This window comes from Ranitomeya imitator, chromosome 1, assembly GCF_032444005.1.
Source record: "Ranitomeya imitator isolate aRanImi1 chromosome 1, aRanImi1.pri, whole genome shotgun sequence".
NCBI classification, from domain to species: domain Eukaryota; kingdom Metazoa; phylum Chordata; class Amphibia; order Anura; family Dendrobatidae; genus Ranitomeya; species Ranitomeya imitator.
This window is the reverse complement of record NC_091282.1, coordinates 695,269,516-695,293,431: the sequence shown is the minus strand read 5'-3', so window position 1 is coordinate 695,293,431 and position 23,916 is coordinate 695,269,516. Positions and strand designations below refer to the sequence as shown.

At 45.6% G+C, this 23,916-nt stretch overlaps 1 protein-coding gene across 1 annotated transcript; it reads right to left on the bottom strand.

Moving 5' to 3' along the window:
* Window positions 1-753: 753 nt before the first annotated feature.
* Window positions 754-22,050, bottom strand: PNN (pinin, desmosome associated protein). The gene is made up of 9 exons (XM_069730734.1): window positions 21,837-22,050; window positions 20,151-20,228; window positions 18,554-18,622; window positions 18,238-18,310; window positions 16,002-16,096; window positions 6,251-6,326; window positions 4,123-4,278; window positions 3,905-4,043; window positions 754-2,242 (listed from the first exon to the last, which is right to left on the bottom strand). The coding sequence occupies exons 1-9, from the start codon at window positions 21,947-21,949 to the stop codon at window positions 945-947; spliced, it is 2,097 nt and encodes a 698-aa protein (XP_069586835.1). The 5' UTR covers window positions 21,950-22,050; the 3' UTR covers window positions 754-944.
* Between the last annotated feature and the right edge of the window lie 1,866 nt (window positions 22,051-23,916).

Genomic DNA, 23,916 nt, shown 5'->3' with positions numbered 1-23,916 from the left:
CCTACTGTTCTCATATAAATTGAATGGCATAAGCCACTGCTTTGAAAATGTCATTTTATCAGTGTGGAGTGTCCCACTGATGTAACTTACTCTGTTCTAGAGATCCTCTGAAGCTACAGTTAAAATTGACCCCAAGAGGCCTAAACCAGAATTGTGTCTGACAATAAATGGAAATAGCCGAATGCTAGTCAAAAGTCATTTATTTGCACATAACAGCTGAACAATTGCAATTGGTCTTACAAAAAAAAAATGTTGAAACACATTCAAAGCAGACAAAAGTTTGGCTATGTAATTATACCATACTACAATTATGTAATATGAAATAAAACTAAGTCTGTTCACATAGCACTTGCCTATTGGTAACTAGAATGTCACCCTGAGAGATTGCTCAGACCAAACGCAGAGACTTTTTTCCCCCAGACTGTGGAACTATTGTGTGGTCTCCAATTAGATAAGGGGGAACAATGTCACATTTATATCACTTTCTATGCTACCCTATAAAATACTAATGTTACTAATACTAACTGGATTTTTGGGGGAAAGGATGTAAGAAAAAAAATGATTGTTATCAATAGTATTTTACGACTGCACATGTATATTTAAAAAAAAAAAAAGGAAAGGAAAAAGGGTTACATTTTCACAAGGCTACTTGTCCATCTACAGAAGTTGGGGTGAGGGTTTCAGTATGATGTTCTCTTAATTTAAACCAACAAAATATGGTTAAAATTAACGCTAGCAAATAAAACTCAAAGATACTGGGGAAAAAATCCTTTACGGTTTTTATTTGAAGATCTCTGATCTTACACTTTCGTTAAGTCACCAAATTACAAAAATTATGCAAAAAGGTTTAAAAGAACAAAAAAAATTGTGCTTTCCAAAACAATTAGAACCATGCTATTGTTAAGGAAGCACCATGTTCTACTACAGTCCAGACCATAATTTGGTCAACGTCTTTTGTCTTTCCTTTCCAATTTACGGTCTCTTTCATTTCTTGATGGCCTTTTGGTTGACCGGTTGCCTTCGGAAACAGTCCTCTTCCGGTCAGACCTCGACGAGCCTTTTTCCTTGGATCCTTTGGAGTCTCTGCTACTCACTTTAGAAGACTTGTGACTCCTCTCTGCTCCTGCTGTTTCTCTCTCTCTTCGCTTCCGCTCAACACTTCTCCTACGTTTCTCTTCTCTTACATGCCCGCCCCTGCCTCTGCTCCGGCTTCGACTTTCACTACTACTGCTGCTGCTACTGCTATCCTTGCTGGTGCTCCCACTGCTGCTACTACTACTGCTAGAGCTGCTTTGACTACTGCTGCTGCTAGAGCTGCTTCCACTACTGCTGGAACTGGAGCTACTGCTAGAACTGCTGCTGCTACTACTCCGGCTCCTACTCTTGCCTACTTTCTTCTTGTTTCTTCCTCTACTTTTGCTCCTTTTCTCTTTGTGTTCGGAGGGGGTCAGCTGGATCTGCTCTAACTGGGGCTCTGTATTATTTACAGTTGTTATCGCCTCTTTTTCAGGCACCGGCTCCTCTTCCACACTGTAGTGTGTTTCAAGCCTTGTCTGGGGCTCGTAATCGTCTGGAGGATGAAACATAAGTTCTAGCTCTCGCCCCTTTAATTGTTTTACTGTGGATTCGGTTTCTACTTCAGACTCGGGCTCATTTGTCGTTTGTATTTCTGGTTCCTCGTGAACTTTACTTTCTGACTGATCATCAGCTCTCTCCTCGCTTTCCACTTCCTTACTATGGTTAATCTCATCACATGATTCATAAATACTTATCTGACTGGTATCCATTGCCTCAAGTTGCTCCTCATCATCCACGATGTCTCTCTTTTCATCATCTTCTTTTAGGTCTTCCTTAACCTCTGTTTCACTTTCTTCCCACTTACTAATCTGTGGCTCCTCTACCTCAACTCTACCCTCTTCCTCGATCTTTTCCTCAGCCTTAGAATCGTCACCATCTTCCATAAGTGTGGTCTCCTGCACTATTTCTACATCTCGTAGTGTAATACTAACATCTTTCTCTTCCTCAAACGTGTCCTCCATCTCTATGTCATTAGGCAGGTTACCTGTCTCCTCATCTACCTCATGTCGAGCCACCTTACCAACTTCTGGGTCCTCCTTCGCTTCTTCGTTTTCTTCATTGGGCTTCTTTTCTTGATCTTTTTCTTTCATGGAATGACGCCTTGGCCTAGCTTCCATTCTATTTAACTGTTCGGCAAACTCAGTCCGCCTGCTTTCTAATATACCTGAAAAGCAAAAAAAGCTGTGGTAAACATCTGGAAATGTATTGAATTAAAGCCCTCCATGATAGACAGTAGCATGATTTACCCTGCAATGTCCCACATTCTAACATCAAACCCACAAAAAGAGGAATTGAAAATCCTCCAAAAATCTCTAAAAAAAAAAAAAAAAAAATGCCAAGAAACAGGCAGAGATGCTTACCTGCCCAGGCCTCAAAACAAATGCACTAACAGGGTGCAGAAGACCCATTTAAAGATGGCTACACAGGTACAGTAAGGCCATGTTCACACAGTGCGTTTTTTACCGCGGAAACGCAGCGGTTTTGCCGCTGCGGTTCCGCGGCTGTTTTCCATGCAGGATACAGTACACTGTACCCTATGGAAAACAGGACCCACTGTGCACATGGTCCTGAATTGAAAAAAAAAAAAAACCGCACTGATTAGCTGCGGTAAAAAAGAAGTACCATGTCACTTCTTTTTGTAAAACAGCAGCGGTTCTGCACCCATAGACCTCCATTGTGAGGTCAAACCCGCAGTAAAACCCGCAGATCAAAAATAGATCTGCGGGTTTTATTGCGGTTCGTGGTGCAGAACCGCTGCAGCAGGAAGTGCGGGGAAGCGGGCGGAAGTGCGTGGGTGGAGTGTGGCTGCCCCGATCCCACCCCCCATGCTCCGATGCCCCTCCCCCGTGCTCCGATGTCACCCCCCCCCGTGCTCCGATGCCCCCCCCCCCCCCCCCCCCGTGCCCTAATCTCCCCCCCTCATACTTACCCGGCCTCCCGGTGTCCGTCCGGCCGTCTTCTCCCTGGGCGCCGCCATCTTGCAAAATGGCGGGCGCATGCGCAGTGCGCCCGCCGAATCTGCCGGCCGGCAGATTCGTTACAAAGTGCATTTTGATCACTGAGATATAACCTATCTCAGTGATCAAAATAAAAAAAATAGTAAATGACCCCCCCCCCCCCCCCCCCTTTGTCACCCCCATAGGTAGGGACAATAAAAAAAATAAAGAATTTTTTTTTTTTTTCACCAAGGTTAGAATAGGGTTAGGGTTAGGGGTAGGGTTAGTGGTAGGGTTAGGGTTAGGGGTAGGGTTAGGGGTAGGGTTAGGGGTAGGGTATTTTCAGCCATTTTAACCCTAAAAAAATTCCTAGAAAACACACAGACTCTGGCTAGAAAACTGCATCAAAAAACGCATCAAAAAACGCACCAAAAAAAGGACCTGCGTTTTCTGCCAAGAGCTGCAGTTTTTTAAAAAAGTCCTGAAAAAAAAAAGGATGGAAATCAGGAACGTGTGAACATACCCTAACACCGATGAGACAGCCAGCCTACAATCAGGGGATTGGCCGTTTGGTACACCAGTGCACAAAAGGATACAGTCTGTATGCGGCAATGTTCACAAACAATAAACATTGCCACATTCAGAGTATCTTTTTGTGCACTGGTGTACCAAACGGGCAATCCCTGATTGTAAGCTAGTTGTCTCATCGGTATTACTGCACCTGTGTAGCCGCCATCTTTAATTGGGTCCACTGCACCCTGTTAGTGCATTTGTTTTGAGGTCCTGGGCAGGTTAGCATCTCTGCCTGTTTCCTGGTGTTTTTTAATGTCCCACATTAGCCATAAAACTACATTCAGCTTCTAAGTACCACCCAGATCATATGTACTTACCATTCATCTTTCTCTTTGAGTCATCTAGTAACTTCTGAGTTGGTGGAAACAATTTACCAGGTATGTAGAACAGGTGGGGTTTGGTTTTGGTTCTTATATACTTGACAATTTTCACATTATGTTCATTCCATTCTTCTTGCTGAAATTAACCAAGTACATTAGAAACAATAAAAGCCGCTATGTACAAACCCAGAAGTTGATGTTGTACAATTACTCACCAAGTGTGCCAGTTCAACTTTTTGCTCTAACAGACGCAACTCTGTCTGTTTGGCACGCCTTTCCTCAAAAAGTTCTCTCCTCTCGTTTTCCACCTGTTTTTTCTCTTCCTCTGCCTGCACTTCAAGCTTTTGTTCAATTTCTTGTCGTCTCTTTTGCTGGAAGACAAAAAAATATAATAAAATTATACTACAGAATTGTTCTAGGGTCTCTGACTGCCATTTCAACCATTGCAGCCATTTGGTAAATTCAAAAAGTTCTTTTTTCTTTCCTCATTAATGCACACTCTGCACACTATGAATGTCTGAGCAAAGGGTCTGAATACCTATGACCATGTGATATTTCAGTTTTTCCTTTTTAATAAATTTGCAAAAATTTCTACATCTGTTTTTTTCCAGTCAAAATGGGGTGCAGAGTGTACATTAATGAGAAAAAAGTGAACTTTTTTTTAATTTACCAAATGGTTGCAATGAAACAAAGAGTGAAAAATTTAAAGGGGTCTGAATACTTTCCGTACCCACTGTGTATGTCTAATTATATTTACTAGAAATCCGTTTAGACACATGCTGCTTATTTGACAGCTTTTCATGGATCTACTAGGTAAGTGGTCTATCAACAGTGCCCAAACAAACAGACAATCTTATCTTTGGCTACCCTTAAGGTACCGTCACACTGAACGATATCGCTAGCGATCCGTGACGTTGCAGCGTCCTGGATAGCGATATCGTTCAGTTTGACACGCAGCAGCAATCAGGATCCTGCTGTGATGTCGTTGGTCACTGCAGAAAGTCCAGCACTTTATTTCGTCGCTGGACTCCCTGCAGACATCGCTGAATCGGCGTGTGTGACGCCGATTCAGCGATGTCTTCACTGGTAACCAGGGCAAACATCGGGTTACTAAGCGCAGGGCCGCGCTTAGTAAACCGATGTTTACCCTGGTTACCAGCGTAAATGTAAAAAAAAAAAAAAAAACAGTACATACTTACCTTCCGTGTCTGTCCCCGGCGTTCTGCTTCCCTGCACTGGCTGTGAGCGCGGCCAGCCGGAAAGCACCGGCCGCTGTGCTCACAGTCAGTGCAGGAAAGCACAACGCCAGGGACAGACACGGAAGGTAAGTATGTAGTGTTTGTTTTTTTCACTTTTACGATGGTAACCAGAGTAAACATCGGGTTACTAAGCGCGGCCCGATGTTTACCCTGGTTACCGGCATCGTTGGTCTGTGCGACAGCTCTCCAGCAACCAAACAGCGACGCTGCAGCGATCGACATCGTTGTCGTTATCGCTGCAGCGTCGCTGAGTGTGAAGGTACCTTTACAGAGTAATTTAACTTTGCTCCTGGTTTTTGTCCCTCATTTTTTAATCTATAGCAGATTGACAGGAGTCTCCGCGCAGTGCACAGCTCAGCAGCCAGGAGCACAACTGCCCAAGAGCACACACAGCCCAGAGTAAGACTACTTAGCTAGAGATGATTGAATAGCTTGGGATAAGTGTGTATCAGAATAACTGTAGTGCTTACTGAATAGTTGCAGTGACCTGGAGCGCTCCCGATAATCAGCTGTTCCTTGCAGCAGCTGCATGTGTCGCGGCTGTGTGACAGTCACAACACATGCATAGAGAGATCAACAAACAGGCTCGCCATGCATATGTGTTGTGACTGTCACACAGCCGCGAAACAGTGTTGAACAGCTGATTATCGGGAGCGCTCCAGGCTACCGATGTAGCTACTCCGTAAGTACTATACATTCAGATACATACTTATCCGAAGCTAGCAGATCAACCCTATATATAGCCTAAGCTTCGTATTGAATCCATACACCACTGTGTGCACATTCAGGCGTGAGAAAAGCACCATGGGGGCGGGGGAGGTGTCTAGAGCTATTGATGAGGGAGTTATAGCCCCTGCTATATATGAATAAGGAGGAGCGTTTGTTACTCTTTAAATATGGTATGATTATTAACTTGCAGAAAAAAAATAAAAGGACTATTCATATCAGGGTAGGTAGATTAGAAATTGGTAAATTATAATAATCAGGTTAAACCAGGAATTGCCCATTATCAGGCATAACATCCTTATGTATACTTACATTAAATATGCACACATCTATAGGGAAAGATATAAAAAAAACTTACCCTCTCTGTGGAAACATTAGATTCTTGTTTGAATTTTTGAAGGGTACCCATCAACAGGCCAAATATACGCCGATTTCTAGGGGGGGAACAAAATCAATGAAATGACAACATGATAATACAATGACTTTTTAACTAGACTGGGCTGGTAAAGAGTTATGAGGAGAGATTCAAACCATAAAAAAAAAAAAAAAAAAAAAAACAGCTGCAGAAATCTTAGGAATTGTCATGAAGACAATCTGCATATAAAATTCCCTTATTAGGACATGATGTAAAGTGCTGCGGAATATGTTGGCGCTATATAAAAATAAATTATTATTATGTCAGATATACAAGTCATTACAGAGTAAAGGCAGAAATGGCCTAATAAAAAAAAGCAAAACATTCAGTAAAAATATCTGCAACTAGCTGGAGAGCCTGGCGTTGCCTGGGCATAGTAAAATATCTGTGGTTAGTTATAGCACCTCACTTCTCTTATTTTCCCATCACGCCTTTTCATTTTCCCCCTCACACCTCTCATTTTCCCCTCAGTATATACAGGTTTGTCATCTCCCTTATATATAGTATACACCTGTATGTCATCTCCTGTATATACTATATGCCTGTATGTCATCGCCCCTGTATATAGTATATACCTGCTGTATGTCATCTCCTCTATATACCTATAGTATATACCTGTATGTCATCTATGTACGTACGTATACATACATACATATATACATACACACGTGTGTCATCTCCTCCTGTATATAGTATACACCCGTGTGTCATCTCCCCTGTATACAGTATGTACCTGTATGTCATCTCCCCTGTATATAGTATATACCAGTGTGTCATCTCCTCCTGTATAGTATATACCTGTGTGTCATCTCCCCTGTATATAGTATATACCAGTGTGTCTTAAGGGTCCATAATCAACATTTGTGCAGCATTATATTGGGCAAATGTGTCTATGGAGCATCTTATGGGGCCATTATTAACCTTTATGCAGGATTATATGGGGTATATTTTAATATGGAGCATCTTATGGGGCCATCAAACTTTATGGAGCATTATATGGGGCTCCTGATTCAATATGGATATTCAAAAACACAACCTACTGATGTCTCAGTTAATTTTACTTTTATTGGTATCTATTTTTACTTTTGACATTTACCGGTAGCTGCTGCATTTCCCACCCTAGCCTTATACTCGAGTCATTAAAGGGAACCTGTCACCCCGAAAATCGCGGGTGAGGTAATCCCACCGGCATCAGGGGCTTATCTACAGCATTCTGTAATGCTGTAGATAAGCCCCTGATGTTGCCTGAAAGAGGAGAAAAAGACGTTAGATTATACTCACCCACGGGCGGTCCCGCTGCTGGTCTGGTCAGATGGGTGTCTCCAGTCCGCTGCGGCGCCTCCCATCTTCTTTCCATGACGTCCTCTTCTGATCTTCAGCCACGGCTCCGGCGCAGGCGTACTTTGCTCTGCCGTCTTGAGGGCAGAGGATAGTACTGCAGTGCGCAGGCGCCGGAAAGGTCAGAGGCCCGGCGCCTGCGCACTGCAGTACTTTGTCTGCCCTCAACAGGGCAGAGCAAAGTACGCCTGCGCCGGAGCCGTGGCTGAAGATCAGAAGAGGACGTCATGGAAAGAAGATGGGAGGCGCCGCAGCGGACCGGAGACACCCATCTGACCAGACCAGCAGCGGGACCGCCCCTGGGTGAGTATAATATAACCTCTTTTTCTCCTCTTTCAGGTAACATCAGGGGCTTAGCTACAGCATTACAGAATGCTGCAGATAAGCCCCTGATGCCGGTGGGCTTACCTCACCCGCGATTTTCGGGGTGACAGGTTCCCTTTAAGTTTTCAGTTTTTTTGTGGCAAAATTTTGGGGAGGGAGTCGGCTTATACTCGAGTATATACGGTATATATACCGTATTATACTAGAGCATAAGCCGACCCGAGTATAAGCCGAGTATAATGAATATTCAGCTCCACCCCTATGGGAGTGGAGTCAGGTCTATATTCATTATTGTAATGAGCGGTACCATGTGACCGCTCAATACAGGAAGAAGCTGTCAGCGCCCGGAGAACCAGGGATGTCCAGGGACCGCGCCAGGAGCAGCTGAGTATTATTAGACAGCTGCCGCTCACCCTCCCCTGCTGACCCCTTGGAATGACTCGAGTATAAGCAGAGAGGGGCAATTTCAGCCTAAAAAAAAAAAACAGTCGTCGAACCCCATTGAAACCAATGGCAGGCAAACAAACACATACAAACACATGGAAAACACATAGAAAACACCTTAAAAGGTGTCCAAAAGCTGACAAACTGCTCAGAAGACACAAAAACACATGGAAAAGGCACAACCACATATAGTCATGCGAAAAGAAAAGAGGTGGAGGCGTAAAAGGAGGAGGAGACACAGATATAGGCATGTCATGCCCTTCTAAAATCAAGAAAGGCTGGAGTAAAAATGTAAATTCACTCTACCAACACCCAGACGTCTTGACAAAAAAAAAAAAATATATATTTGTAGGTAAAATGGCGGCGGGTTCATTCAGAACACTTTCCTTAGAAGATGTAGTGGTACACCCGTTGGGAGTTGTGCCAAAAAATGAACCCAATACATTCAGACTAATCCACCATTTGTCATATCCAAGGGGCGGGTCAGTAAACGACAACATCGACGCGGAACCAAGTACAGTACTATGTACTGTACCTCCTTTGACGAGGCAATCAGGCGGGTCAAGAAGTTGGTAAGGGGCACCCTAATGGCCAAAACAGACATTGAGGGGGCGTTACTACCTGTTCCTCCGAATAGTGTCCTCCCATTGGGCTGCTTCTGTGAAGGAGCATACTACATAGATCGCTGTTTGCCCATGGGGTGCTCCATATCCTGCTCACTATTTGAGGCGTTTAGTTGCTTCCTCGAATGTGTCGTCATGGACGTTTGTAAGGCGGCACATATTATCCATTACCTCAACGACTTCTTATGCCTGGGCCCAAAAGATTCGCCACAGTGTGAAAAACACGCGGTAGTCCACCTGCGAGAAGGAGAGAGCTGGAGGGAAAGTGGACACCCCAGAGCCGAGGGGTTAGATTAAGAAAGAACGCGGTGTAGCTTGCTTCATGGGTGGGGTACTCTGCTGAGTAGCAGAAATTGCTACTAGGTCCAAAAGGATTTCCTGGGCTAGATGCCGTTACAAAATATTAGTTAGGTAAACAGGCGGTGTAGCTTGCTTCATGGGTGAAGTACGCTGCTGAGTAGCACCAAATTCTACTAGGCCCAAAAGGATTACCTGGGCCAGATACCGTTAAAAAGAGTACTTGGGTAAACAGGCGGTGGGTGGGTGGGTTACTCTGCTGACTAGCAGACACTGAAGCTTTGTAGCAGACCTCTGAATCCCAGGCCATAGTATGAGGAAACAACTCTGCAGATGACCCCACCCACCTGGAATTAACAATGGCAACGTCATGTAAAACACAGCAAGGGAACTCAATATAGAGTCTCCATTTTTTCCAAAAATTCAGCCAGACACCAGTTAAGTGGCATCAATTTCGCCAGAGTTTTTTTAAAACGGTTGGTGAGGTGATTTTCAAAAATCATCAAGCTTTTAGTCTCCCCAAGATGACACAGGGGTAGAAAAGTCCTTGCGGATCCAGGATTTGTTCATCTTGATGAACGTTAGTCTGTCTACATTGTCATTGGACAGCCGCGTGCGCTTATCTGTCAGCACACCACCAGCAGCGCTGAACACATGTTCAGAGAGAACGCTGGCTGTGGGGCACGACAAGATCTCCAAGGCGTGAGTGGTGAGCTCGGGCCATTTTTCAATATTGGAAGCCCAAAATGAGCAAGGGTCCAGTTCCACAGTCATGGCATCGATGTTAACTTGGAGATACTCTTGTACCATCCTCTCTAGGCGTTGGCTGTGCTACAGGCTTCTTGTCTCCTGTGGCCTTGCAAAGGATGGTCTAAAAAAAAAAAAAAAATCTTGAAACGATTAATTGCTGTTACCACCAGATACGAGGTTATTGTTACGGTTTGAGTGATGACTCGATAGTCCCACGGTTGGCAAGTTAGAACTCAGATTGACTACGTGCACCACTAGTGTTTTGTGGAAAAGCAGATATAAGATTCTGTAACAGTCTCTGCTGATACTCCTGCATGCGTGAATCCCTTTCTATGGCAGGAATTATTTCGCCAAATTTGCTTTTGTACCGGGGATCTAAGAGTGTGGCAACCCAGTAGTCGGCATTACTTCGGATTCTGACAATCCGAGGGTCATGTTGCAGGTAGTGCAGCAAGAAGGCACTCATGTGTCTTGCGCATCCAGGAGGACCAAGTCCTTGTTGTCTTGGTGGTGGCGAGGTGAGAATCATGCTTCCTTCGTCTGCCCTCTCCCCCCAACCTCGCACAACAAAAATTTGATGAAGGTCTCCCTCATCTGATGAGTCTTCCATGCCCAGCGCCAGTTCGTCCTCCACTTCTTCCTCACCTCCTGCACCTTCCTCAACAGTTTGGCTGCTACCATGCGCCCTCTGTAATCCCTCTTCCCCAGCCTCCAATGCCAGCCGCCTTGGTGCTGCCAACCTTCTAGACCTTGGAGATATGATCCCTTCCACATACGACGACTCGTGTTCCTCCTCCTCTAGCTCCACCACCTCACTCCGAACACTGTAAGGTGTGCCCCAGCATGTAAATCACCGGAATGGTCATGCTGATAATGGCATCGTCAGCACTAAACATCTTCGTCGCTATTTCAAAACTGTGCAGAAGGGTGCATAGGTCCCTGATCTGAGACCACTCCTGCAGCGTGATTTGCCCCACCTCTTGATCTCGTTGGCCCAGGCTATACGTCATAACGTATTGCACCAGGGCTCGACGTTGATGCCACAGTCGCTGCAACACGTGCAGAGTTGAATTCCACCGTGTGGGCACATCGCATTTCAACCGGTGAACTGGCAGGCCCAACGACTTCTGTAGAGATGCAAGTCGTCGAGCTGCAGGATGCGAACGACGGAAGTGAGCACACAGCGACCGTGCCCTCTGCAGAAGCCCATCTAGTCCTGGATAGTGGGATAAAAATTGCTGGACAACCAGGTTCAAAACGTGAGCCATACAAGGCACGTGTGTGACATTGCCCCGACGAAGGGCCGCACCCAGGTTTGCAGCATTGTCACACACTGCCTTCCCTGGCTGCAGGTTGAGTGGAGACAACCATTGATGGAACTCGGTCTCCAGAGCTGACCACAACTCCTCAGCTGTGTGACTCACATTTCCCAGACATTTCAATGTAAACACTGCCTGATGCCGTTGAGCCCTGGTGACAGCATAGTGAGGTGTGCAGGATTCCTTCTGCCCAGTTACAACGCGGGTGGCATTACCAGACAGGCTTTGGGTGCAGGTGGAGGACCGAGAGGAGGTTGAGGAGGCAGAAGCAGTGGAGGAACTTCTAGATACAGAGGATCGTCGAGCAACTCGTGGGGACAACAAGACTTGGACAGCAGCCCCTTCTCCTGATGTCACCGTAGTTACCCAGTGCCCAGTCACCGACATGTAATGCCCCTGTCCATGTCTACTCGTCCAAGTGTCTGTGGTGAAATGCACCCTGTCACACAGAGTTTCTCAAGGAAGCGGTGATTTTGTGTGCAACATGCTGGTGTAGCGCAGGCACAGCTTTCTTTGAGAAGTAGTGGCGACTGGGCATCTGGTACTGGGGCACTGCGACGGACATAAGGTCTCGAAAATCCTGTGTCCACCAGGCGGAAAGGCAGCATTTCTGTAGCCAACAGCTTGCAGATGGAGAAATTCAACCTCTTAGCTTTGTCATGGCTAGGAGGAAATGGTCTTTTACTGAGGGCTGGCTGCCGTGCTTAGACAGAGTTGAGTAGGGTGTCCCCGGACAAACTGCTGGTCTGTGAGGAATGTGCAGGTGGAGATGTTATGTTGCCTTGATCAAAATGTGGTGTCGATGTCGAGAGAGCGCTCAACACCAGCAGGTGTTTCCACTTGCAAATGTCCTGACGACCTACCAATCACACTGGCTGTTGCGGGTAAAGAGGTGGAAGGTGTGCATCCAAAACCATGTGCGACTGCTGTCCCCACAGTCACAGAGGATGAAGAGGACGCGGATGCACTTGATGGGGCAGACGGTGGTTGACCCGGCCCACTAGGCCGCATTGTAGCACAGTGAGCTTCCCACTGCAACTTATGCTTCATATCCATGTGACGGTTCATGCATGAAGTATTCAAGCTAGTCATTTTTTGGCATCTACTGAGATTTTGTTGACAAATCTTACAGACAACATGAGTTTGGTCATCCTTTGCGATGTCAAAAAATGCCCAGGCTATGCAAGGCTTAGAGCTCGTGCGACCTGAAGAGCCACCACGACTTCTGGTCTGAGGCACAGTTGGGGTTGAGGATGCAGTTGTTGACGTGCTTCCAGTACTCCGTCTCTGTCCAGGAAGGCGCAACCTTACCTCGTCCTCAGACTCGTCACTAGCATCCTCCTCTGCTGACCTCATGAACTGGCGGACTGGGGGTTGACAGTAAGTGGGGTCTACAACCTCGTCATCATCATCCTGTGTGTTCTCACACCCGTCGTCCTCAGTGCCAACCTCTTCCTGCCCTGACCGAAAAGCCAAGTTTTCGTTCCAATCAGGTATCTCAGTCTCATCATCATCTTCTTCATTGTCTCCACCAACAGAAGTTACAGTTTGGGAACGAGGGTCTACATTATGCTCAGAACCTTCTTCATCTGGGCCTGGATCCAACTCACAAAGATTCTGGGCATCAGTGCAGATCATTTCATAGTCTGGATTCACAGAAGCTCTGGAGCGGACCTCTGATTCCCAGGCTATAGTATGCGTAAACAGCTCTGCAGACTCAACCATCTGTGTTCCCCCATGCTCAGACGGTCAGCTGGAGACTTGGGAGCTGTGAGGAAGCAAGTGTGATTGGGGTGACAACTCTGAGGATTGGAGTAGTTGTGATGTTGAAGTTGACATGGAGGAGAGCCCACTTGAACAAGCACTTGATATCCGTTCAAGCACCTGCTGTTTTTGTGCCTCATCTGGAATTTGTAGCGATGCTTGTAGAGATGGTCGTAAGAAAGGGATCATATCAGATTGTCCACGAAAAGTAGGCATCTTACTTTGGCTGGAAGATGGTCTTTTTTTCTGCAGATGTTACTGTTGCTTGACCACCTACCCCATGGACACAACCTTTTTTTTCCCCTTTCCAACACGCATATTCCCCTTTCCACCAGCAGCAGGCCTTTAGCCACTCATTTTAGTGCTTAACTAATTGGCAACTCTGTATCTTTAGTTGTTGGCACAACAACCAATGGATGAAAACCGAGCAGAACCGAGTGGCCAAACTGTGGTACTAGGCCCAAGACTAATAACTGGGTTAGATGCAGTAAAAATTGAGATACACAGGCGGTGTAGCTAGCTTTACAGGCGGGCTACTCAGATGACTATCAGACAATGCTACTAGCCCTAAAGGATTGGCTGAGCTAGATTACACCAAATGCTGTGACAAACACTTGCACAGCACTGGCACAGACATGCCTGGCAAACAGTGCTATGAACTGCTGTACCCTACCCTGAAAAGGGCTGATATTACAACTATACAACTAGTCCCGACTCCCTAAACGTATTTGACAATTCGCTCCAAAAAAAAAAAACAAAAAAAAAAAAAAACTCAGCGTATGAAAATACGGTCCATTTTTACAGCCGTAATACGCAGAAATGTTCCCAAAATAGTGATCCGTATTTCATCCGTAGGCAGGCTGTGTCAGCGTATTTTGCGCATGTCATCCTCCGTATGTAATCCGTATGGCATCCGTACTGCGAGATTTTCTCGCAGGTTTGCAAAACGGACATACAATGGATCCATGGTCTCAAATATATATATACGTAGTATATTGCCCAGCCACGTAGTATATAGCAGAGCCACGTAGTATATTGCCCAGCACAGAGCCACGTAGTATAGAGACTTTAAAAAAAAACAAAACAAAAAAAACATATACTCACCTATAGCCCGTTGAAGTCCTGCTATACTAACCCTTCTGCCGCCTTTCTCGCTACTCTCCACGCTCCCGGCACCGCTCAATTGCAAGCGGCAGCTTGCGGTCCCGTCCCAAGGCTGGTGTGAGCAGGACCTATGATGACGTCGCGGTCACATGACCGACCGTCCTTGTCCCACACCAGCCCTGGGACGGAAGCGGAACCTGCCGCATGCAATGGAGCAGTGCTGGGAGCATGGAGAGGAGTGAGAAAGGCGGCGGAGGGTGAGCATAACAGGTTTTTTTATTATTATTTTTAACATGACATTTTTACTATTGATGCCGCATAGGCAGCATCAATAGTAAAAGGTTGGGAACACAGGGTTAATAGCGGCGGTAACGGAATGCGTTACCGCCGGCATTAACCCTGTGTTAGCGGTGACTGGAGGAGAGTATGGAGCGTGCGGGGAGCGGAGCGCCGGGGACACAGACTACGGGGAGCGGGCACCGGCAACTGACTGCGGGGAGTATGGAGCGGCCATTTTACATAGTAACATAGTAACAGTTAGTAAGGCCGAAAAAAGACATTTGTCCATCCAGTTCAGCCTATATTCCATTATAATAAATACCCAGATCTACGTCCTTCTACAGAACCTAATAATTGTATGATACAATATTGTTCTGCTCCAGGAAGACATCCAGGCCTCTCTTGAACCCCTCGACTGAGTTCGCCATCACCACCTCCTCAGGCAAGCAATTCCAGATTCTCACTGCCCTAACAGTAAAGAATCCTCTTCTATGTTGGTGGAAAATAGAAGAGGATTTCTTCCGGACTGTGCCCGTCGCTGATTGGTCATGGCTGTTTTGCGGCGACCAATCAGCAACTTGGATTCCCATGATAGACAGAGGCCAGGACCAATGAATATCCGTGACAGAAGGACAGACAGACAGACGGAAGTACCCCTAAGACATATATACCAGTGAGACACATATATATTTTCTCCGCCAGAGTGGGAAAGCTAGTCGTGACTAGTGACTGAGGGCAGATCTTAATAACCTGGTCCATGGTTATTGCCCCGCTAGTGTGACGCCGGCCTTAGTCTGTATAGCGCCCACAGCAGCAGCGGTGCCGTCTAACACTAAGCTGCAGCAGTGAGGAAATGGTGGCGATGGGGCAAATGGCTGGTTCTTATAGGGCAAGGAGGACATGTGACATACACAGCCAATGACACATGCCCTTGCTTGTGTGCATCACATGCACATTGCTGTGTGTGTGCGCGCACTGCTGATAGGCTGAGAGACTGCACCGCCCCACTGTAAATGCGGGAAAGGAAAAAAAAAAAATGGATATCGGCGTTATTTCAGCACAGTACTATTCCCCCCCTGCCCACTAAACACCGAGACAGCCTATTAACAATGATAAACAGTTTTAATGTGCAAATCAAGCGAGGCTTTTGGTGAACGAACAGAAACTTGAACAGACGAATTTTAAGCAAATTGTTGGGGTTCGTCGAACGACTCGAACACCGCCCAAAACAGCTCGAATTTGAAATTGGCGAACAGTTCGACTAGAATACCGCTCATCTCTAATCATCACATGTATTATTTTGCACTGTGACATAATTATTTTTACCTGATCTTGCCATGTTGCTTAGTGCATGGTAATATTTCTCTATGCAATAATCAAGTTTTAGAATTGTATATGCAATAGCCATGTACATGGACGTCCCTGTTATTACTAACAAATCAAATATTCTACCTTTGTTTTCCTTTCTCATCCATGTTCTGATCCTGTATGAGATCTCGGCGTGTTCGTTCTTTGGAGGTAGCAACAACAGAGGATTGCAACGCTGGCTGTTAAATGACAAAACACAATTCAGTTGATATATTCATAATAAGCTACAGGTTTTTACTTCATTACCAATTACCGTATATACTCGAGTATAAGCTGAGATTTTCAGCCCAAATTTTTGGGCTGAAAGTGCCCCCCTCGGCTTATACTCGAGTCACGGTAGCGGTGGGGTCGGCGGGTGAGGGGGTGAGGGCGCTGAGGTATACTTACCTAGTCCCAGCGATCCTCGCGCTGTCCCTGCCGTCCCACGGTCTTCGGCGCTGCAGTTTCTTCCTCTCTTCAGCGGTCACGTGGGACCGCTCATTACAGAAATGAATAAGCGGCTCCACCTCCCATAGGGGCGGAGCCGCCTATTCATTTCTCTAATCAGCGGTGCCGGTGACCGCTGACAGGAAGAGCTGCGGCACCGAAGACAGGAGGGGACAGCGCGAGGATCGCCAGGACTAGGTGAGTATGTTATATTCACCTGTCCTCGTTCCAGCCGCCGGGCGCCGATCCATCTTCCCGGCCGGCGCCTCCATCTTCCCGGCGTCTCTGCTCTCTGACTGTTCAGGCAGAGGGCGCGATGACGCATACAGTGTGCGCGGCGCCCTCTGCCTGATCAGTCAGAGCAGAGACGCCGGGAAGATGGAGGCGCCGGAACGAGACGCCGGGAGCTGCAATCAAGGGAGGTGAGTATGTGTTTTTTTTTCTTTATTGCGGCAGCGGCGGCACAAATTTATGTGGAACATCTATGGGGCACAGTGAACGGTGCAGAGCACCGTATATGGCACAGCACAGCTATGGGGCACAGTGAACGGTGCAGAGCACCGTATATGGCACAGCACAGCTATGGGGCACAGTGAACGGTGCAGAGCACCGTATATGGCACAGCACAGCTATGGGGCACAGTGAACGGTGCAGAGCACCGTATATGGCACAGCACAGCTATGGGGCACAGTGAACGGTGCAGAGCACCGTATATGGCACAGCACAGCTATGGGGCACAGTGAACGGTGCAGAGCACCGTATATGGCACAGCACAGCTATGGGGCACAGTGAACGGTGCAGAGCACCGTATATGGCACAGCACAGCTATGGGGCACAGTGAACGGTGCAGAGCACCGTATATGGCACAGCACAGCTATGGGGCACAGTGAACGGTGCAGAGCACCGTATATGGCACAGCACAGCTATGGGGCACAGTGAACGGTGCAGAGCACCGTATATGGCACAGCACAGCTATGGGGCACAGTGAACGGTGCAGAGCACCGTATATGGCACAGCACAGCTATGGGGTACAGTGAACGGTGCAGAGCACCGTATATGGCACAGCACAGCTATGGGGCACAGTGAACGGTGCAGAGCACCGTATATGGCCCAGCTATGGGGCACAGTGAACGGTGCAGAGCACCGTATATGGCACAGCACAGCTATGGGGCACAGTGAACGGTGCAGAGCACCGTATATGGCACAGCACAGCTATGGGGCACAGTGAACGGTGCAGAGCACCGTATATGGCCCAGCTATGGGGCACAGTGAACGGTGCAGAGCACCGTATATGGCACAGCATAGCTATGGGGTACAGTGAACGGTGCAGAGCACCGTATATGGCACAGCACAGCTATGGGGTACAGTGAACGGTGCAGAGCACCGTATATGGCACAGCACAGCTATGGGGCACAGTGAACGGTGCAGAGCACCGTATATGGCCCAGCTATGGGGCACAGTGAACGGTGCAGAGCACCGTATATGGCACAGCACAGCTATGGGGCACAGTGAACGGTGCAGAGCACCGTATATGGCACAGCTATGGGGCACAGTGAACGGTGCAGAGCACCGTATATGGCACATCTATGGGGCACAATGAACGGTGCAGAGCACCGTATATGGCACAGCTAGGGGGCACAATGAACGGTGCAGAGCACTATATGGTTCACACCTATGGGGAAATATGAACGGTGCAGAGCACTATATGGCACAGCTATGGGGAAATAATGATCTATTTTTATTTTTGAAATTCACCGGTAAATGCTGCATTTCCACCCTAGGCTTATACTCGAGTCAATAAGTTTTCCCAGTTTTTTGTGGCAAAATTAGGGGGGTCGGCTTATACTCGGGTCGGCTTATACTCGAGTATATACGGTAAATGTCAAACACTTACCTTCTTATCATCCTCTTCCTCAGCGTCACTTTCCTGGCGCGACTCTCTCCTCTGCCGACGCTCTCCACCCAGCCTGAAATATTTTTTAACAAAATTGCAAGCTCAAGTAAAATTGTTTATCTTTGTAATTTCTAGATTTATATGCCATAGTATATTCCATGGAAGGGAAATTTAGCTTTATAAAGGGGGGCACAGTGACATGCTTGTATATTTCCTAACAAATTGCCCACAACTACATTATGAACAAAATGTAACATGTCGGGCGATCACGAATTACCAAATATACAGTACGTGAAAAAAAAAAAAAGTGTTTTACCTGCTCAGTGCACCCTCATAGTCCCGTTGTTTGGCTGGGGGTCCTCCTCCTCCATCTGAGAGTCCACGCCTACAGAGAAGAACATATCACAATATTTAACACACAACAAAGAGGTTTGATAGCAAAGCTTAGCACTTCATGCAACACCCACACCTGACACCATGACAAAACTCAACAAACTTTAATCTAAGTCAATGATATTCTTCAGTCTATTTAGATAAACAGATTTGAGAACTGTGTTTATCTCCTCATTTATCAGACTGTAATCCTACATTCAAGCACTCCATTTTATTGTAGCAGATTTTTTTTTGCAGCGATTTCAGAAAACTGCAGTAAAACAACGTGCAAGAAAAACATGTAAACACATCGTAAGCAGGCTAGCAATATGCCTAACCAGCAAAATTCTTGTAGTAATGAGCAAGCTTAAAATTCATTGTTCTCGGTAGCACATCATCCCCTATTAACAGGATGTGCTACTGATAATAAAGTGTTCTTTGCACAGAGAATTATTATACTAAACATTAGTAATGTGTGGATATAAATGTGATCGAGGCTATCTAAAAATGACGATGGGCTTGCATACATATTTCAGCTATATGCTAGAATATGAATAATACAGACAATTCAGGACAAGCTTGCCAAAATAGTATGGGGTCAGCTTTTTGGTGTTCATTAAATCCTTCTGCTACTCATAGCACCACTAAGGCCTCTTTCACACATTTTTTTTTTTTAGAATCAGTCAAAATCCATCAAAGTGTTGAAAAGACAAAGATTCCTGAATGGATTTTCTACATTACAGGAATAGAAATTCTTCCAGGCATGCACAGTTTAAAAAAAAAAAAAAACAAACGCTGGATTCCGTCTTTTGACGGACAGCGATGGATTCTGTGCCTTTTCGGCGTACCCAAAAAAATGTTACTATATCCGTTGTCTCAGGGCGACGGACACAGACTTTACGACGGATCCATCGCAATGCCATCCGTCACAATCTGTCGCTAATACAAGTCTATGAGAAAAAAAACTGATCCAGCAGCAACATTTGTTGGATCCGTTTTTTTGTTTTTTTTCCACATAACGACGGATTTTTGACGGAAACAAAAAGACTGAAGTGTGAAAAAGGCTGGCCATACACGAGCTGGGTTTTGGCCATATACAGGAGAAATCGCTCAGCCGCGCCTTCCTGTATTGTTCATAAGAGCTGCTGGCTGTTACTTCGGGCGGTGGCTCATCTCCGGGAAAGCAATGCGATCGGCAGTCCGAAAATTGGACACGTGTGGCTGACATCTCTCCCGACCATCCACTGACAGGTGCCCCATATACATAAAATCATAGGCCAAACACGTGGCTATAGGAGGATTCGGTCAACATTATTTAATGTGTATGGGGACCTTAATGCTCTGCGCCAGAATAACAAGCTAAGTGTTTTTTTTTTGTTTTTTACACAATTACGATAATTTATTCATTATAACATCCACATCTTTGTAAGTAATAATGAACAATACAGCAGCAACTACAAAATAAAAACATGACAAAAATTAACAAAAAAGGAAAGTATATCTTCATACAAAACTATTAATATGGTTAAAAAAATAATTACCGTAGCACAATGCCACCACGGCCTCTACCTCCAATCGCATTTGCGCCTGTGACAGTCATCCGCCTTGTTGGTATCAGTCTAGAAAATATCACTAGTGTTAATACAAAACACTATAACAAGGTTCTTAATTTTAAAACACTAATAGGTGTTGTCTAGATGCTTTCTACATCAGCAGGGGTACAGCATCTAGGCCCCTTTCCCTCTAGACATCAGTGGGAATACAATTGATTGAACTCTCTCGGACAGAACAAACAATCGCTTTTGTGATAAGAAACCTTCATGTGTAAATGTGGTACTATAGGTGTTTGGTGTTTTAACAACAACTTAGCAAAAAAAAAAAGACAACAACAAGAATTAACATTAATAAAACAAAACACTTTAAATCGGAAAGGAAATGTGTTATGTAAACAACCAAATTGGACTAACCCTAGAAATCCAATCAACTCATGCAGATAGATATCTTCTGCACACAAAAGAATTAATAAAATACTATCAGTCACTTCTTGGGGCACAAGGAGGAACACATTAGCACAGCCAAGGCTCCAATAGGGTTTTTTATGGCTATATTTTCCTTTTTAAGCATCCTGCAGATCAATGGTACTTTCATTTCCAGTCCCTACATTGAACCTATGGTTTTTTTTTCTGCAGCCAAAATCTACTCTTGGCAGTAAGTCCCAAAAAAAAAAAGACAGCCTGTTGTGTGTTATTTCTGCAACTTTTTGGATGCAGAGTGCATGTGTGCAGTGTCTACGGTACATAGTTAGTTTTATTTTTAAAAAAAATGCTTCAATACGGTGAAAAATGTTCTGTTACGTTGTTTTTTTTCCACATTCTCATTGATTTAAATGGGAGAAAAAATGCTGTTAAATCACCGAAAGAATTGACAAGCTGCAGATTAAAAAAAAAATGTGGCAGTTCTCAAATTCAGTCAGAAGGAAAAGTGTGCATGAGATTTTTGACACCTCATTGCTTTTGCTTTAAAATTTGCATTAAAAAATGCCATCTTTTAGTAATCTTCATGTGAACATAGCCTTTATGAGTCCTGTCTGGGTTCTGTTCAGTTCTGCACGTTGCGCTTTTTTATTCCGTTCTAAAACTGTTGACACAAGTTGGAACCCAGATGTTCAATAAAAAAGGGAAGCTCAGTTAGCAAAACCAATGCGTTTCGACCATGATTAAGATTTTTTGCTCAGAAAACACGTTGGCTCAAACTATGCTGCGAAGATGAGCAGAGTGTTATTTTACTGTGATCCAATCCTCTCACAGGTGAGAAGGAGGAATTAATCTCTCCATTGCCTGTCTTGGGGTATACACCAGACTGAACTCGGATGACATCTGACTGCAGTCCGAAATTTTGAATGCACCCATTCACTTGAATGGGTGTACGGCGTGAAAAATACGCTGCCAACTGTAGCATGCTGCATACGAAGAGGTATAAAAACGGCATTGAGCACCCTCCCTTTGGCTGATAACAGAGAACAACGGCTTGGAAACAGTGACAGAAATAATTGGAAGGACTGAAGGGCGCGGCACAGTGAGCCCCAGGACTGCAGCCACGGTCATGCTGGACGGTGGCGGGGAGCAGCAGGAGGCACACACCAGTATTTCTATGGACGCCCGGACCACGCGCCTTCCGTCTGCACCCGTCACACGGAGCACACCTCCCCGGCACAGCGGCCTCCTTACCTCGCATCGTTAGGGTCACGGCCGGTCAATTTCCGGATATTTTCGTCCACGTTTTTCAGACTCTCCTTCGCCTTTTCCAGTTGATCTTGCAAAGTGCGCACAGCTACCGCCATCTTGTCCGCCCAACTCGGCCCGAGTATCACGTCCGGGTTACAGAGCAGCCGAAAAAAAATGAGCTGGCGACCCGGCGTGACAGCAGTTTCACACACCAACCGGAACTGACGTAGGAAAAACGCGCCAGAACAGTGGTAGCCAATCATAAAGAAGGGGCGTGGCTTTCACGCTTCTGACTGGAACGCGGAGCAGTGATTGGCTGCTTTTACGCAACCTATATTTATGGCTACAAGCAGTTCTAGTCTTGGAGCCCATAACAACCAGAATCTTTATGGTTGCTATGCACATTTTTTTTTCTGTCAATTTTCATATATTTATTTGACGTATTGGGTACATTCAGCCGTTAGGGCATGTGCACACTGAGGTTTTCACAGAGTCTGGTCCGCTAAATAAAATAAATAAAAATCACTTGAAAAGATCCTTTCTATTCCTTTCTATTGTAAAATTACTTTTCTGCTTCATACGTCTAGGTTTTAATATGCTTCAGATTTTAAAATTAGTGACTGTGCAGTTCTCCAGGCGTTTTACAGTAGGAAACCGCTCCAAACTTTAGTAGTAGTAGAAGTCAATGGCAATCACCGACTAAATCTGAAGTCCTGAACAAAAATCACAATTTGGGTCCCAGAACATTCACTATAATCTATATTAAAACATTACTGTCATCAATTTTCTAAACTACTTATAGTCAGTGGCACAGCGAGTATCTGATGGGCCCCGATGAAAGATTTTTGACCAGGGCTCCCCCATCCTGATATATATATATATATCTATATATATAATTGCCTAAGGGTTTTTCCGTCTGTCTGTCTGTCTGTCCTGGAAATCCCGGCTCTCTGATTGGTCGAGGCCGCCAGGCCTCGACCAATCAGAGACTGGCACAGCATCAACGTAGAAATCCCGCGTCTCTGATTGGTCGAGGCCGCCAGGCCTCGACCAATCAGCAACGGGCACAGCGACGATGATGTCATAAAGGACATAGACATCCCGCGTCTCTGATTGGTCGAGGCCGCCAGGCCTCGACCAATCAGCAACGGGCACAGCGACGATGATGTCATAAAGGACGTAGACATCCCGCGTCTCTGATTCAGCGACGGGCACAGTATCGACGTAGATGTCATAATGGTTGCCATGGCGACGATGATGTCATAAAGGTTGCCTCGATCAATCAGCGACGGACACAGTCTGCCGCGAATTCTGGAATCATCATTGTCCATATATTACAGGGACATGCATATTCTAGAATACCCGATGCGTTAGAATCGGGCCACAATCTAGTATATATATATATATATATATATATATATATATACCGTCCATCCTGGTATATATGTCCGTTAGCTTGGGCCCCATCCTGATGTATACATACCCCATAAAATGGTATTCTCATGTTTGAACATATACAGCATAACTTCCCGATTGTTGAGGGCCTGACCACTGGGACCTCGACTGATGGCAAGAACCAGGGCTCTGAGAAGTCCCATGGTCGGTCATGAGCAGTGCCGCTTCTCTCCTCGTTAATGGGAGAGATGAAGATAGATGAGCGCAGCACTCGTCTGATGTTTGGCACCCCTATAATGTATGGAGAGGCAGTGCGCATGATAGACCTCCGCTCCATTCATATGGGACGCTTCAAAGCCCTGGTTCTTGGCTTGGGGGCCACCAATGATCCATTTCTTATCCTGAGAATATACCCCTTTAAGGAAACATAACCGCCACATCTATGATTGGAACCCAAACGCTGCCAGGAAGAATAAAGTTAATTTCCTCCCGCCAGCATGGCTCTAAATGTCAGGTTCACATCGCTATTAACCTGAAGATTAACCAAATATCTGCAGGTTAATAGCTCTTTTTTCAGGTCACAGGTTCCCTTTAATTCTGTGTGGATCCATTAAAAACAAAATATTTCTAACAGTTTTTAATGGGTCCATAGCTAAGTGACAATGTAATAGAGTTCAGACAATATTCC

What these genes read in the sequence shown, in the direction of transcription:
- PNN (XM_069730734.1), bottom strand. Translation starts at nt 21,949, where the DNA reads ATGGCGGTAGCTGTGCGCACTTTGCAAGATCAACTGGAAAAGGCGAAG. An exon ending in TATGAGGGTGCACTGAGCAG is followed by an intron (nt 18,311 to 18,553) that starts GTAAAACACTTT and finishes AAAATATTTCAG; the next exon opens with GCTGGGTGGAGAGCGTCGGC. An exon ending in AGGAAGAGGATGATAAGAAG is followed by an intron (nt 16,097 to 18,237) that starts GTAAGTGTTTGA and finishes GTCATTTAACAG; the next exon opens with CCAGCGTTGCAATCCTCTGT.